Below are 16,441 nucleotides of genomic sequence, written 5' to 3' on the forward strand. Positions count from 1 at the left end.
CTAACAAGTGAGCATCGGCTTCGGTGCTTAATATAGCATTGAATACTGATACTTACACATATTACACGTTTTCATGCAAATAGAAAACTATTGAACATTTCACTTATACGAGTATAATGACATGAGGTACATACGCTTTACATACAGTAACATTGTTCAATGCCTCAAAAACTCAATTCCTCCATATATCAACTCGACACAACCTTCCAGACAACTATCCCCTCTTCTTCAATGACACTCAACTGTCTGCCTCTCCTAGACTGAACATCCTTGGTCTGTTCTTTACTTATAATCTAAACTGGAAACTTCACATCTCACCTCTAGCTAAAACAGCTTCTATGAAGTTAGGCATTCTGAGATGTCTCTGCCAGTTTTTCTCACCCTTCCAGCTGCTAATTCTGAGCAGGGATCTTATCCGTCCATGTCTGGGGGGTTTCCACTCATACTGCTCTTCTAGAGAGGGTGGAATTAAAAGCTTTTCGTCTTATCAACTCCTTTCCTCTAACTGACTGTCTTCAGCCTCTCTCTCACTGCCGCAGTGTTGCATCTCTTGCTATCTTCTTCCGCTATTTTCATGTTAACTGCTCTTTTGAACTTGCTAAGTACATGCCTCTCCTCCTCCTGCGGCCTCACTGCACAAGACTTTCTCCTTTCCCTCATGCCTATTCTTTCCACTTCTCTAATGCAAGAGTTAACCAGTACTCTCAACTAATCATCCCTTTCTCTGGAATTCCCTGCTTGCTCCTATGTTTCCTCCTTCCTACAACATGAACTCTTTCAAGAGGGGAGGTTTCAAAACACTTATCCTTCATTTTTCAATTATTCTCTTTACATCTCTTTTGGGACTGGCACCTCAGTGGGATTTATTTATCCTCTTTTTTTGTTTCCATTGGTCAGTGACCCTCTTAAAAAAAAAATCATGGAAGAGTGTTAGACAAGGCACTGATGGACTATATTGTGATCTCAGGGAGGAAGACTGGTTGGTTGTTGGATCCAAGACTGTTGAGAGGGGAAGGGGGAGAAATATGTCAAACCTCTTCCTGGGTGAGGTAGCTGAGAATGTCTATGATAAGTCAGAGTATGGTGAGGCACAGAGGAGAAAAGAGCATAAGAGAGAAAAAGTAGTAGTTTCAGGAGATATTGAATAAGGATTCGGTTTAAGTGAGACAACAGGAGGTCAGTGATGCTGAGGGAAAGTAGAGTAACTTTAAGAAAGTTGTATGGAGAGTGAAGAGGTGTATAGTATGACATGAATGGAGGATGGAGAAAGGAAAGTGAATGGGGTGTGAAGTGATTATGGTGGCTGCAGTTAAGGCTGCTGAGATTGGGGCATTTGGGAGAGATACTAGAGTTAATGGATTAATCTTACCATTAGCGGTTCCTCATGGAGTATCTAAATCATGCATATATGGTGATGAATACTCCTTGCTCCTTGAGGAGCAGCTATTGGTAAGATTAACCAGCAAAGTTAGGTTAGTATCCTTAAGGGGGAGATCCACAGGGGACAGGCCACCCTGGGTTAGATTAGGTTAGGTAAAGTTAGGTTAGATTAATATCATTAAGGGGGCTGTCCAGGGAGACAAAGCCTCGCAGCAGTCAGGTTATGTTAGGTTAAGTAATATTAGGTTAGGTTAGTGTGGGGACAGATATTCCGTTAATTGACTATTTTTTTAGGGATTCCCCCCAAAATTATGGGTTTTCTCCATAGAGTTTTTCCCCAAATTTGGCCTATTTTGGCCTCCCTCACCCTAAACGCCCCCCCTTTTCCACTAGATCCCCCAAGCCTGCTTGTACTGGAGAGAGGCAGCAATAGAATACATAAGGAACCACTAGTGGTAAGATTTATTGAAAGTGGAAATCACAAAATGTGGATGGATGTGTAGCAGAGTTTCTGAAGGCAGGTGGGGTCAGTGTCATAGAATAATTAGTTAGATTGTCAAATGTGTTTTCTGACTAGCACGGTACCATTGGAGTGGGCAAGTCCATATGTAACTAATCTCACTGTCTATCGAGTGAGGTAGGTAAGGACCGTAAGGTGCATAGTAAGGTATTGATAAAGAGAATCAAAGATACGAATGGAGTAATATGGTATATGGTACAAGAATCTCTCTCTCTCTCTCTCTCTCTCTCTCTCTCTCTCTCTCTCTCTCTCTCTCTCTCTCTCTCTCTCTTCCCCTTGTTTATCCATTATGGTGAGGCATAATCTATCTTTGGGACTTCTCCTTGAATTGGCTCTCAGCGGTTAAATACGGTCAGCTGGGTTAATCACTTTACAACGAAGACCTATGACAAATTGACTATGATCACTTTTAATTTTTTCATCATTAATCTTATTTGTTATCTTCCCAGAGCGGCCTTAAGGAGAAGTTCACAGACGATATGATGAGTCAGGCATGGCAGGAGATACGTTTGAAACAGAAGGAATACCAAGAGATTCGTACTCAAAAGACAGAACAACAGGAGGTAAAGAACAAGGAGGAAGAGGAGGAGGAAGAGGATACAAGCAACACAGATCAATCTGATGACCGCCATAAGTCTCTGAGTCTGGATCATATGCAGGGCGCCTTTTGGATCCTGTTAGTGGGATCCATATTGGGTGTGGGAGCCTTCCTCGGAGAAATGATTGCGGGCCCCAGACGATTGGAACTTGCTACTCCATGGGCTGCATGCAGGGCTGACTGCCTCTTGTTCTTTAGCCAAGGAACATAACTAGAAAGTGACGTGTATATTTGACATGAAGATAACTTCAAAAGGAACTGCGATGAAAAATAGTAAAGCATAAATCATGAGGTGCTCTTTTTCTGTTACTGAGGGTGCGATGGGATGTAACACAGTCTGAAGTGAGGTAATGGCACTTGGGGTTTGGTGCCAGTTAGAGGGGAAGTTCGATCTAAATAAACACTAAAGTAATGTGGCCATTCAGCGTTTTTTTTTTTTTTTTTTTTTTTTTTTTTTTTTTTTTTTTTTTTAACAAATGCAGACCTGGAAAAGCATGGGGAAGGTCAAACTTCCCAGGTTACAAGTAGACGACCATCACAGGCTCAGTAGCCAGTAAGCATGTGGTGGATGACATCCCTTATCTCACGTGAAATTATTGTTACAAATCTGCCAATTCTCCAGTCACAAGTACAATATTGATGCAAAAAAATAAATAAATAAATGAAAATAAATTAAAAAATTATCTATTTCTTTAAATGCTATTTAAATCGATTTTTTTTTTTTTTCTAGAAAAAAAAATAATGACTTTTTCCAACCCTGGTACCTGATGATATCATTAGCTGGTGACAAAATTTATGCATGTATTTAATTTTAAAATTGACTCCTAGAAAAAATGGAGCTAGGCTTGAACACCTTACCTATATATTCTGACTTATCATGTATTTAACTAATACCCACAATATCATAACATCTCCACCCTGAGTAGTATTAAAGAAATAGAGAAGTTAAATACGGAAAAAATGTTGGAACTTTTGACACCATCAAAACCACTGAGAAGTCCATCCATTTTTATTTTACAAGAATAAAAAACACTAAAAAGCATGAATTATCTTTTCAAACAAAAATTACCTAAAACCAGAAGTAAACAAATAAAACATAAAAGTGTAAAAAAAAGTGTTAGAAATTTAACAATTATAAACCATCAAAAGTTCACACATTTTGACTTAACAATAAAAAACACTTTGAAAACTATGAACTGCTTTTTCTCAACCAATCTAATTACAACTTGAAATACAGAAATTTAAAAAATTAAATCTCAGCTCTTAACAGGACTATAAATCATTTTGAAATCCACATATATGATTCAACAGGAATTAAAAAAAAAAAAAAAACATTTTAAAAATCATAAGCAATTTTTAGAATCAATAAAAATTTAATTATACCCTGAAATAAAAAAAAAAAAAGAAAGAAAAAAAGAAAGTCTTTTTTTTTTATGTAGGAAGGATACTGGCCAAGGGCAACAAAAATCTAATAAAAAAAATGCCCACTGAAATGCCAGTCCCATAAAAGGGTCAAAGCAGTAGTCTTGAAACCTCCCTCTTGAAGGAATTCAAGTCATAGGAAGGTGGAAATACAGAAGCAGGCAGGGAGTTCCAGAGTTTACCAGAGAAAGGAAATGATTGAGAATACTGGTTAACTCTTGCGTTAGAGAGGTGGACAGAATAGGGGTGAGAGAAAGAAGAAAGTCTTGTGCAGCGAGGCCGTGGAAGGAGGGGAGGCATGCAGTTAGCAAGATCAGAAGAGCAGTTGGCATGAAAATAGCGGTAGAAGACAGCTAGATATGCAACATTGTGGCGGTGAGGGAGGGGCTGAAGACAGTCAGTTAGAGGAGAGGAGTTGATGAGACGAAAAGCTTTTGATTCCACCCTGTCTAGAAGAGCAGTATGAGTGGAACCCCCCCAGACATGTGAAGCATACTCCATACATGGACGGATAAGGCCCTTGTACAGAGTTAGCAGCTGGGGGGGGTGAGAAAAACTGGCGGGTTATGTTAAAATATAAATACTTTCCTGCTTTTATGTAGTGGCTGATTTGACTAAGGTAAAGCCACTGATCTTTACCTTGGTGAAGCATGATCTGAAGACAAAAAGAATAAAAAATTATAAGCATTAACACTGATGCTAAAATGACTTAATTTATTTAATTTATTTTTTTATTTATTTTTATTTTTCATTTATTCATTTTTTTATCATTCATTATTTTCTTATTTAATTATTTTTTTTATTACCACTCAGTTGGTTGTTTGTCTGATCCACTGAAACAAGTAACAATCATAAGTCTTACAAAAGCCTGCCTCCCATGTTGGTGCTATTGTCATTATTTATTTTTGGGGGGATAACTACAGACTATGCACTGAGGAGAAACTAGTTGGGGGATAACTACAGACTATGCACTATTGAGGAGAAACTAGTTACACTGATGTGGAATACTATAGAAAGTATGTACATACATAGGTAAAGAAAACTGTTATCCAGAGAGTAATACCAAGGTTAAGGAAATGGAAAATTTCATGGTGTACCTTAGGTTAAGGCGTCTTCTTCAGTTCTTCGCAAGCGCCTTGGAAACAGGCATTTCCCGACGCATTCCTTTCGGGTAGGTCTCCTGGGAGCTTCAGAACTTTACAACTACTCCGGGCCACAAGCTTTCTAAGGGCTTGTGAGAATTGTGGGTGGAGTGAAAGACAGTCACTCGTGGGCAATGATGCAAACATGTTAGGTGAAAACGTGCGTGTATTGTTTTTAATAAAATTTCGAACATACAGAATTATCTGCATAAAAGTCAGTCATGAGTGAAAACCATTATTAAAACTGTGTAGCGTGAATTGTTTAAAATTAATTGAATAGTAATATTTGCTTACAATGAGTGGAAGTCAAACTTTCCAGTGGCGTGCGGCATTCCGGCAGGGCAGGTAAGGGTGTCTGAATAGCCTTCCTGTCTTGGGCCATGATTTCCAATACATCATTGTGTTCAGGTACAATGCCATGATCTAGTGTGAGATCATAACTTATACAAACAATTCATGCTAAAATACTATACAGACTGGCTTGTATTTGCACAGGTGAAATAGGACAGGTCTGAAGAAGCGATAACGCAGGATTGAACATTCCCTTAACATGGCAGAAGCTGAACAGCGGAGCAAGGGACCTAGCTCTCAACCCTGTGAATGACATGTGACCTGAACAGCTGCTAGACATGCTACCTACATCACAGTTTCCCCTTGCTCCATAATCACTAATAATAGACCATATTTTGTTATATTATAATACTTGCAGTCTGTCTAGACAGAATAGGATGATAAAAAGGGATACCTAAGAGATGGAATGCACCCAAAATGCAGAAATGGTGTAAAAAGACCATCAAAGAAATGCTTTGACATTTCATTTCATAACTGCTGTATGTACAGCACCATGCAGCAAGTTTTACTAGTCATATTGGCCTAGAATGTTTTAACCAAGCTATGGCATATTATATGCCTGTTCTTTAAATGTTACAATCATTAAATAAGAATAACCAATGTGCCTCTCTCTTTCCTTCGATCAGAAAAAAAAAAAAATGGCCCTATACGATTACTTTTATTCAACTGACAATATCACAAAGCCTGGAATACCAGCAATTCACTTTTAAATAGCACAAACTTCAAGGAACAAGTGATTAAGGTTGCTGTGGTCTCTGTGAGGGACACATTGCCAATGAACTGTACAGCACTATTCCTTGGGCAGCATTCCAGGCAACTCCGCTGGTCTGTTCTTCAGTGGTCAAGTGGGAGGAGCTCCAAGGAGCTAAAATTCTAAGCCCTTGTGAGAATTGAAGATGCCGCCTTTAGAGACATGGGGAACAGGGCTCAGGGGCTACTGGGGAGAATGGATGAGAGAACTTGGAGGCTAGAACTTTGTATCATTACGGTCCATAACTGTTGCACAGAATTACCATTTCTTCCTTTATTCTGATTTCCAGATAATTAACACAGACTCACCAATAAGACTCTTCACATGCTCACTATTGATCAGACCAGATAATGTTGCCTGCCTTCATTTCTGTCTGTTTGAGGTGGCAATCATGTTTCCTTAAATGTGTTTCACGAGACAGCTCTAACAATTTTAATGGTCTATCTACTTTCATTGCTGTTCAATCCCAATAACTGTACATCTAAGCATTCCTCACTCTTCCTTGTAAAATAATAACAGTCTTTAGAATGATGGAGCAAGAAACAAGGAAGCATTAAATAACATCTGTACCAAATTCTTGTTCCATTCCTACCCTAACATATCCACATACAATGAAGCAATAGTAATTTGTCAATAAAACTTCATCTCCTCGATGTGGTTTGGATGCACAGTGGCATTACCCATGAGAAATTTTGACCCAGAGAGGAGCAGTTTGGCACAACAATGGCACAGGGTCTGTTTTATACGATTTCCTTTTCATTTTGAAAATTACTTTTAGAAAAAAATACAGCTAGGCTCAATTGCCTTATATATCCTGACTACCCATATACCTCAATAAATATGGAGAATATCAAAACATTTCAAACTTGAGTAGTAATAAGGAAATAAAAAAAATAATAATCTGAAAAAGTCTCTCCTCTTACCCTCATTTGTACCAGATCCATACACATTCTGAAACTAACCAATATGATTATTTCATGAAAGTCACTTTGTACAAATATTTGGAAAAAAAGTATAGACAATTATCTCCAATTATTTGCAGTCTTTGCATTTTATGATTTTGTATAAATTTTTGTTTAGTCTATGAAGACATGAAATTTGTTCTGCTTGATGACATCACTTCATCAACCTACGTAGTAATCGTAATTAGAGGAACAAAAATCCAAGTCAAGTTAAACAAACTCAGTAATGTTTTCAGAAGTTATTATTGTGATATACAGGGGTGACCAAGTGAGGAGCACACAAGTCATACCTATATACTGTTAATATCATAGAAAATTTTCCACTTTTGGTTGACCAGGACATTTAAAAGAAAAAAAAATGAAAACCTAAAATGGTCTGGTTAACATCTCCAAAAGAAAAGATATCAAGGGATGGTGACATGCCTGGAGGCACCTTATAAGTATGTATGTATACTATATATGTATGTAGTATATAACAGATTTCAAAGAAATATCATTGTATCAGCTTACCAATTAACACATCTCCCCTTAGTATTTTAAAGAGCAGTTAGGGTGGAAAAAATCTTATCACAGCTATAGATAATCACAAGACAGAATTGCCTTATGCCTCATCCATTGACATAAAATATGAGGTATGTGGTGGTTCTCACCCTGTGACAGTCCAGCATGGGAAGGGTGACTCTGGCCTGTTAAAATGCTTGAGTGCTGAAAATTTCACTGTGACACTTTGGTGAGGACATTAGCAGTGCCACAGCATCAATTTTTAATTATATATTTTGATGTTATAATTCCCTTGCATATTATGATTAAGAACTATCTCATCTCCCAAATGTTTCTTACTCTTCAGCTATGGAGAGGGAGAACACTTTTTTTTTTTTTTTTCCTCTCCCCAAGAACATATAGGTATCAATGCACATGACTTAATGAAGTGGTTGCAGCATACAGACAAATATTTCTTTTGATGTGGGCAGCTAGGTCAGTCTATCAACAATCCTAGGCCTCTAAAAAAAACAGTACAAGGTCACTGGGAAAACAGTGTTCACCCGTAAACCCCAATTGCTTTCTGTATCTTATATAAATGCCATTTATTTCCTTAAAGTTTGTATATCACTGTTGTACACACCCACAATTATCCAAGCTTTTTGTCTTGGAACAGCACAGACCCCTGAAAACAGTGGCTGTTATTTTATATAAAAAAATAGACAACGGGATCTCTGAGTAAGATAGAGGGCATCAAGGCTTCAGCCAGACTGTTCTTGACCAAACAGCAGGGCTTGATGTAGAGGAGAGAAAAAATTGAGCAAAGACAGAGCTGGTGGTGTGAGGACTGCCTTGTTCCACATTCCTCTCACATGCTCTCCACCCAGGTCTCTAACAGTCAGAATTACAGGGATCTTGTCTTAAATAACAATGTATCACTTCTACCAGATCCATGATATGAGAAAATAAACAGTGGAACCAATAGATGTATTAAATGTGGAACAATTATATAGATGCTACCAGCGCACAACAAAAATGGAAACATTATGGCAGCAAGCCATACAACATAAAAGGCAAAGGTACGAGCCCAAGGAGTCATAACTCTGCTCCACTGCTCTCAAGGCCAACTTGCCTAGTATCACAGGGCTTACTTTAAATGCCTGTGAGTATACATCTTAAGGCTTACACACATTCATGAAAAGATACAAAAGGTTTTGGAAATGGAAAGATAATGTCCCCAAAATGAGACCACAGACACTGTAAAGGAAGCAGCCTCAGTGCTTGAGGTCAATTTAAGCCAATAATACCAGCAAGACTTTTCTATAGCCATGAATATTATGCTCTACAGAAATTTTATAAATGAACTTAATATGACAAAATTGGGAATAATTGTCATAGTTAGATACTCATCCAATTATTTCATAGAAATAATAAAACAATTTAATTAAACTAAGACAAGTGACTTCATACACATTCTTAGTCCTGTATAATGGTGTATACATTATGTGTGTGTGTGTGTGTGTGTGTGTGTGTGTGTGTGTGTGTGTGTGTGTGTGTGTGTGTGTGTGTGTGTGTGTGTGTGATATATATATATATATATATATATATATATATATATATATATATATATATATATATATATATATATATATATATATATATATATATATATATATATATATATATATATATATATATATATATATATATATATATATTACCTGATAGATTAACACCATATAAAAAAAAAAAAGTGTACACATTCTGCCCAGTGCAAAACTTTTTTGTCAGTTTTAAAACATCAAGACATGACTCACGGTGTGACAACAATACAATAGGAGTACAGTAGCAGCAGCTGGACGGAGGAGATCTGACAAGCAAGTACAAGTCACCATGATAAATAATTAGGTGATCAGGAGGTCCTGAATATGATACATGCTATGATTCACTCCCATCCTTGTCTCTACCAAGACATATCCCTGGTGATGTATTTGTGCCTTCAGTGCCTGAAGTTACCAGTCATCTACTGCAGGGGCAGCAACAGTAAACTGAATTCTTTGTTATTATTTGCCATTATGTAACATGTCAAATAACCTAACATAAAAGATGACAGGCAATTATTTCTATCTCCAGTATTTCAAGGAAACATTTAACCTTTTTACCTCAGTAATTTTATAACAAGAAAATATAAAAATAAGAAGCAAGAACATAGCATGTATCACACTAACTGACACACACAGTCTCCCAGTGCACTGTTAGATAGACTTGTTAACCGTGACCATTAAAAATAAACTGAGCATAACAAGGAGCAGCAAAGTGCACCAACAAACTATAGAGAAATGAGAAACCCAAAAGAAAAGGCAAGACACTTTTCAATTAATTTGGCACTAGACAGTAATTCTTCTGTATTGATATATTGGGCAGTATGTGTGGCACCCTAGATAATTAATACAATCAAATAGCTTAAGAGTATAATTGATCCCTTCAACCATGATCAGAACAATTAAGCTACTTTTCAGTACCCCCTAAGAACAGCCCTTGAGGGAAGCAAATTAGGCACAGTGTTAAAGATCCTGGGCAATTCCTCATAGTTCAATAAAGGGGATCACCACAGCTATATATGAAATAACAATAGCCTTTAATATTAGTACTGTTAAATGCAGATTAATATTAAAGTTCTCCATAACCCTACTACTGATTTGCCTCCTATTCTCTGGACACAAGGGTCAAGTAGGCTGTATTCCACTTTCACAAACAAGTGGGAATCTTTGCTTAGGGAGGAAAGAAAGGCACCTACTTCCAGAGGGAAGAGTTTTCAGAAGAGGTAACATTTGAGAGGAGCCTTACAAACAATGGTGTGTACACAATGATACACAATAGGTATGTTGGTGCTGTCAGACCAGACACCTGCCCTCTGCTACACTGACAGAAAACTTTATGTTTTTCCTAGGTGTATATTATGTACTAGGATATGATGAAAGTAGCCACTCTTGGTTCATGTGATAAAATACAATTATTTTCACAATGAGGCAGAACTATAATAATTACTTTTCCTTTTTCTTACATTCATCTTTTCACTGACATGTTGTGGCTACTGGCATGTGTCCATTAGACAGCCCATTACACCCATTCTCCAAAAAACCATTGGGTATCCCATGTAGGTTCCCATGACTATTAGCATGATGATCTTCATTTCCAGATATTGTAGACTGCTCCCTTTCACTGAAGCCATTATGTTCCTCTGAGACAGACAATCCCTCAGGCTTTGGGGTGAAGTTAGTCCACTCCCCAGAGACAGGGTCCAAGTACTCAATGCTATTAAGGAAGTTCTTCCCTGCAAATACATGGCACAATTACAGTACACATGTGATTCACTAGGGTAGTCTATTAATTCACTATTATTAAATGAAAATAAAATTTTGTAAGTAGTGCCACTATAACTAACCTATTATTATAATAACTGATCATGTCACCTGTTCTTATTCTGACTACATTTTTTTTTCCAGCTGGCTTTCATTTAACACCCATCTTTCTATATTCAGCAAAATGGACTCTGCTTTTCTCCCAGTGGTTTATCCAAGCTGCTTCATGTTACTCAATATATCCTATATGCCACCAACAGATTCCCTCCTCTGTACAGCTTCCTCTACAACAGGCTATCCCATGCATGTTCTTATCCTACAAAGATAATTAAAAGGCTGCTTTCTCATCACCATTTATCTATTTTCTCCTGTGTCTTCCCATCAACTTACTGTTTACTTGATTCTTATCTATGAAGGCTTATAATAATTTTCATTTCCCACATTCTCCTCCACTAACCAATCTTAAACTGTCACATCCAACATTTCTATAATTCTCCCTATCAAACTACATCATACCAATAACAGTTCACAACCTCAAATTATAACACGCCTAACCTTTGTCTGAGTTATATATTCAAAGCCAGCATATTTTAGTCTTATCCCAGTGCACAACATCCGTAATTCAGACTCATTTACTCTCTTAAAAGTTTGTAAAGTCTTCCTCTCCTACCCTAAGACTCATCATTGCTAACATCAGCAACAATATGTGTATTAAATCTATGTCAAATAAGAAATCAATATATATATATATATATATATATATATATATATATATATATATATATATATATATATATATATATATATATATATATATATATATATATATATATATATATATGCCTTATGTAACTACTCTTGCTTCAAGGGGATATCAGTATTATTTAAAATAACAAATACTTGATAATATATAAAATTTATAAAAATATCCCCATAGTTATTTTTTTCAAGCAGTTGGTACTTGTGTAGTATTAACTACATAGGAAGAAGTAAAAAAGAATATATATATATATATATATATATATATATATATATATATATATATATATATATATATATATATATATATATATATATATTAAAGGCATATCCAGTGAAAACCTACCTGAAAATCCACCCACAGCATACAACCGTCCATCCACCACTGTCACACCCACATTAGCTCTGCAGGTAGTCATGGAGGGACCTGGCATCCAGCTATTGGACTCAGGATCATACACTTCAGTGGTACACAGACTGTGTGTTCCATCTGAACCTCCAATGACATACAATTTTCCTGTGAATGAGATGATAGTCAAATACTCTCTACTACTCATACTTTGAGATTTTATATCCTTTTCTACAAATATATTCTGTTATTAAAGAGAATTTTCATTCTTAAATGACATCTGGATGTCCTTAATTCACACACGAACATATGCATATACACACACTGAGCTACTATGCCTTATGCCTTATGTAGCTACTCTTGCTTTACGGGGATATCAGTCTTATTTAAAATAAAAAATACTTGATAATAGATCAAATTTATAAAAATACCCCTGTAGTTATTTTTTTTCAAGTAGTTGGTACTTGTGTAGTATTAACTACATAAGAAGTAAAAAAGGATAATATATACTGAGGAAGAGGAAAAATTATATGTGCACATACATAAGTTTTTACCGACTGAATGTGTCTTTAGGAGCAATGCACTATGAATATGTACATCTGAATCTGATGCCTTGCTCCAAACACAGTACACAATTGGTGCACAAATATTTGTTCTAAAAGGACATGTGAAGATACTTAAATCTAACTTTACCATAAGTTTAATGTTTTGTCATTACCCACCTTTGAACACTTCAGCACCACAGCCCCGCCTTGGCGTAGTCATGGGAGCAACAAATGTCCAAGAGTTAGTGATGGGATTATACACCTCGACTGAATTAAGACAGTTCCATGAGTCACATCCTCCAGCAGCATACACAGCATTGTTGAATGCAGCCACCCCAGCCTGATAGCGACCTGAAGAAATGGAAGAAATTGAAAAATTTTAGCACCAAAAGCCTCTTACAGAATGATGTCCTGTAATCCATTGAAAACCAAAGGTGGAAGAGTTGTAACTAAATGCTTATGATATGCAAATCTGAACAGGAAAGAAAATTATACTGAGGTCATATCAGTACATGAAGGCTGCACAAAAGAAAATGGAAAATAAAACTGAGTCTTCTGAGCATTCTAAGAAAATTATGTTTAGATTTACTTGTTCTCATAACTAAGTGAAGGAGAAAGTGCATGGAATTGTACAGACAATAATGCCTATATTTCTACCATTTAACCCTATTGTCTGCAGCACGGGTCAAAAACAGGCCACCTTAGGGGATTTTTTTTTTCCAAATAAAAAAAATTTTGAGAGTTTTAGGAAATTATTCTTACCATGTCAATCAAAATTTGATAAGGAATGACCATGTAATATATATATATATATATATATATATATATATATATATATATATATATATATATATATATATATATATATATATATATATATATATATATATATATATATATATATATATATATACAGTAAAATCCCTCTTATCTGGCATCAACAGGACCGCCAACATGCCGGATACCAGAAGTTGCCGGATACTTGAATAGAACTGAAATTATGTCCACAATCACCACCCTACACTCACGCATCTTACCATAACAAAGATCAGCTGATCTTAATCAGCAGCTGATCTGATCAGCTGCTTAAGTGTAAGCACAACACGCTTCCTCTTTTCTACAACTTTAGGCATGATGAAGGCATCAGGCGATAAACAGTGCACAAGCGGGACTGAGTCACTGAATAAACACAGTGCAGTGGACTGCGAGTGGCGTGAAGCAGTGCGCTCTGGTGGCGAGGGGACAAAGTATGCCTCGCGCGGGAATTTTAATCAATTTTATGAGTACACATTGATTTTTTATTGATTTTAAGGCTCGGGAAAAAATGTGCCGGATACTTGAAGCTGCTGGATACTCGAATGCCGGATGAGAGGGATTTTACTGTATATATATATATATATATATTTGTATGAGTTTATTTACCTGGTTGTATTTACCTAGTTGTGAAATACAGAACAAGAGCCAGACAAGGCTCGTGCTGTCCCGTCTCCATATCAACTTTTATCTAGATTTTCTTTAAATTTATGAATTGTCTTTGCACACACAGTCTCATCCTTAAGTTCATTCCACACTGTTATACTTCTGGATGGGAAGCTATGTTTCTTGACGTCTCTTCTGCAAACACTCCTTTTCAATCTCCTTCCATGTCCTCTTGTGTCTCTTGTATCTGGTATCAAGAGGTCTTCTCTGTCCAACTCTTCCATTCCTTCCAATATTCTATATATTGCTATCAAATCACCTCTTTCCCTCCTTTTTTCTAGTGTAGTCAGGCCCAATCTCTTCAACCTTTCCTCATAACTATACTCTCTTAAGCTTGCAGGGATTTTAGTTGCAGCTCTCTGGGTTCTTTCTTTCTTGTATCCTTTTTCAAACTTGGCAACCACACTAATGCTGCATACTCCAATCTCCAATTGTGGATGTATCACTGTTATCAGTTTTTTTATCATATCTTCATCAATATAGGAGAATGCTATCAGTTTCTCAGCAGATAATATGTTTTTCCTATAATTTTGTTTATGTGCTTCCCAAATGATAAATTATCAGTAATAATTACTCCTAGGTCTTTTTCTTCTGATCTTATAGAGATTTCCTCATTCCCTAAGTAATAGCTGCCAACAGGTCTTTTCACACTTTTCCAAACCTCATCACACTACATTTTTTTAGCATTAAACTCCATGTTCCATCTCAATGACCATTCATTAATCTTAATTAAGTACTGATTTAAAGCACTGCAATCCTCTTCATTAGTTACTTTCCTCATAATCTTAGCGTCATCAGCGAAAAGGTTCATGTACTTTCTACACCTTCTGTCATATCATTTACATAAACTGTGAACATAATCGGTGCAAGTACCGAACCTTGTGGGACCCCACTCATTACCGTTCTCTAGTCTGACCTGCTGCCTTTAATTATTGTCCTCATTTCTCTGTTTGTCAAAAAGTTGGTCATCCACTTTAACAGTGATCCACTGAGTCCTCAAATTTTTTTTTCCAATTTCCATATTAGTCTTCTGTGTGGAACTTTATCAAATGCTTTTCTCAGATCTAAGTATATGCAGTCAGCCCATCCATCTCTCTCTTGCACTGTATCTATTACTTTTGAGTAGAAACTTATCAAATTCATAACACAAGATCTTCCTTTTCTGAAACCAAACTGTTTCTCTGTTATCACCTAGTTGTCTTCTAGATATTTCACCCATCTGTTCTTGATAATCTTTTCACAAATCTTCGCCACCACACTTGTGAGCGATACAGGTCTATAACTTCATGGATCTTCTTTACTTCTGGTCTTGTGGATTGGAGTAATATCCATCCGTTTCCAGTCTATGGGTACTCTACCAGGGTAGTGCTAATTATATTGTGCAATGCTGAAACTAATTGTGAGCTACACTCTTTTAAAATCCAACTCAAAACACCATCAGGACCCATTGCTTTCCTTACATCCAGGTCTTCCAACATATTCTTTACTTCATCTACTGATGTTTTAATCTCCTTTAGGACGGTCCGTTTTTCTAACACTGTCCTCTCATCTCTGAAATCATTTTCCTTAGTAAACACAGAGTGTAAGTATCTGTTAAACACTTCAGCTACCTCTTCTGGGTCATCCACTGTCTCCTCTCCAGCTTTTACCATACTTATTTCATCTTTACTCTTTAATTTTCCATTAATGAATTTATAAAATAATTTTGGTTGGTCTTTACATTTCTCCATAACATTCCTTTCAAAATTTTTCTGCTCATCTCTGCAAGTTTTGACATATTCGTTCCTCTTCCTTATATAATTGTTCCACAGGTCCAGTCTCTTGTTTTTCTTCCACTTGTTCCACACCTTTTCTCTCTTCAATCTAGCTGTTGCACATCTCCTGTTGTATCAATCCTTTTTGAAAAGGTTCTCTGTTGATCTTTTGTGTACCCATTTCTCTACTCCCTTATTATAAATATCCAGGAAAGCTGTCCACTTATCCTCTATTTCTTTCTTTTGAATAACTATGTTTCAATTCACTTCACTGAAGTACTTCCTAAGTTGTCGAAAGTTAGTCTTGCGGTAGTTTAGCCATTCTCTTCTATGGTCCTCTTTCCTTACATTGGGGTTATTATCCATAACTGTGAACTGAATCAGCCCATGATCACTTTTTCCTATTGGGTTTATGTATTTAAGGTCTTCTACTATTTCTTGTTCCTTGGTGAAAATTTGATTGAGCCTTGAAGGTGCTTCATTTCCCCTAAATCTTGTATCATCTGTAACCTATTGTGTCAGGAAATTTTCAATAGCCAGGTTTAGTAGCTTGTTCCCCCATGATGACTCACTGCCTTCTGTGGTCC

General features: G+C 36.5%; 2 protein-coding genes across 2 annotated transcripts in view; one reads left to right on the top strand and one right to left on the bottom strand.

The window, feature by feature from the left end:
- Nucleotides 1-2,709, top strand: part of LOC135104512 (ionotropic receptor 21a-like) — a 34,830-nt gene extending 32,121 nt beyond the window's left edge. The window contains exon 13 of the mRNA XM_064012086.1: nucleotides 2,350-2,709. Coding sequence (XP_063868156.1) covers nucleotides 2,350-2,709 — 360 coding nt within the window. The remainder of the gene's footprint in view (nucleotides 1-2,349) is intronic.
- Nucleotides 2,710-7,353: 4,644 nt separating this feature from the next.
- Nucleotides 7,354-16,441, bottom strand: part of LOC135104216 (influenza virus NS1A-binding protein homolog) — a 32,114-nt gene continuing 23,026 nt past the window's right edge. The window contains exons 11-13 of the mRNA XM_064011350.1: nucleotides 12,799-12,972; nucleotides 12,074-12,244; nucleotides 7,354-10,940 (exon numbers count right to left, since the gene is read on the bottom strand). Coding sequence (XP_063867420.1) covers nucleotides 10,681-10,940; nucleotides 12,074-12,244; nucleotides 12,799-12,972 — 605 coding nt within the window. The 3' untranslated portion in view covers nucleotides 7,354-10,680. The remainder of the gene's footprint in view (nucleotides 10,941-12,073; nucleotides 12,245-12,798; nucleotides 12,973-16,441) is intronic.

Source organism: Scylla paramamosain, chromosome 10 (assembly GCF_035594125.1).
Source record: "Scylla paramamosain isolate STU-SP2022 chromosome 10, ASM3559412v1, whole genome shotgun sequence".
In the NCBI taxonomy this organism is placed as follows: Eukaryota; Metazoa; Arthropoda; class Malacostraca; order Decapoda; family Portunidae; genus Scylla; species Scylla paramamosain.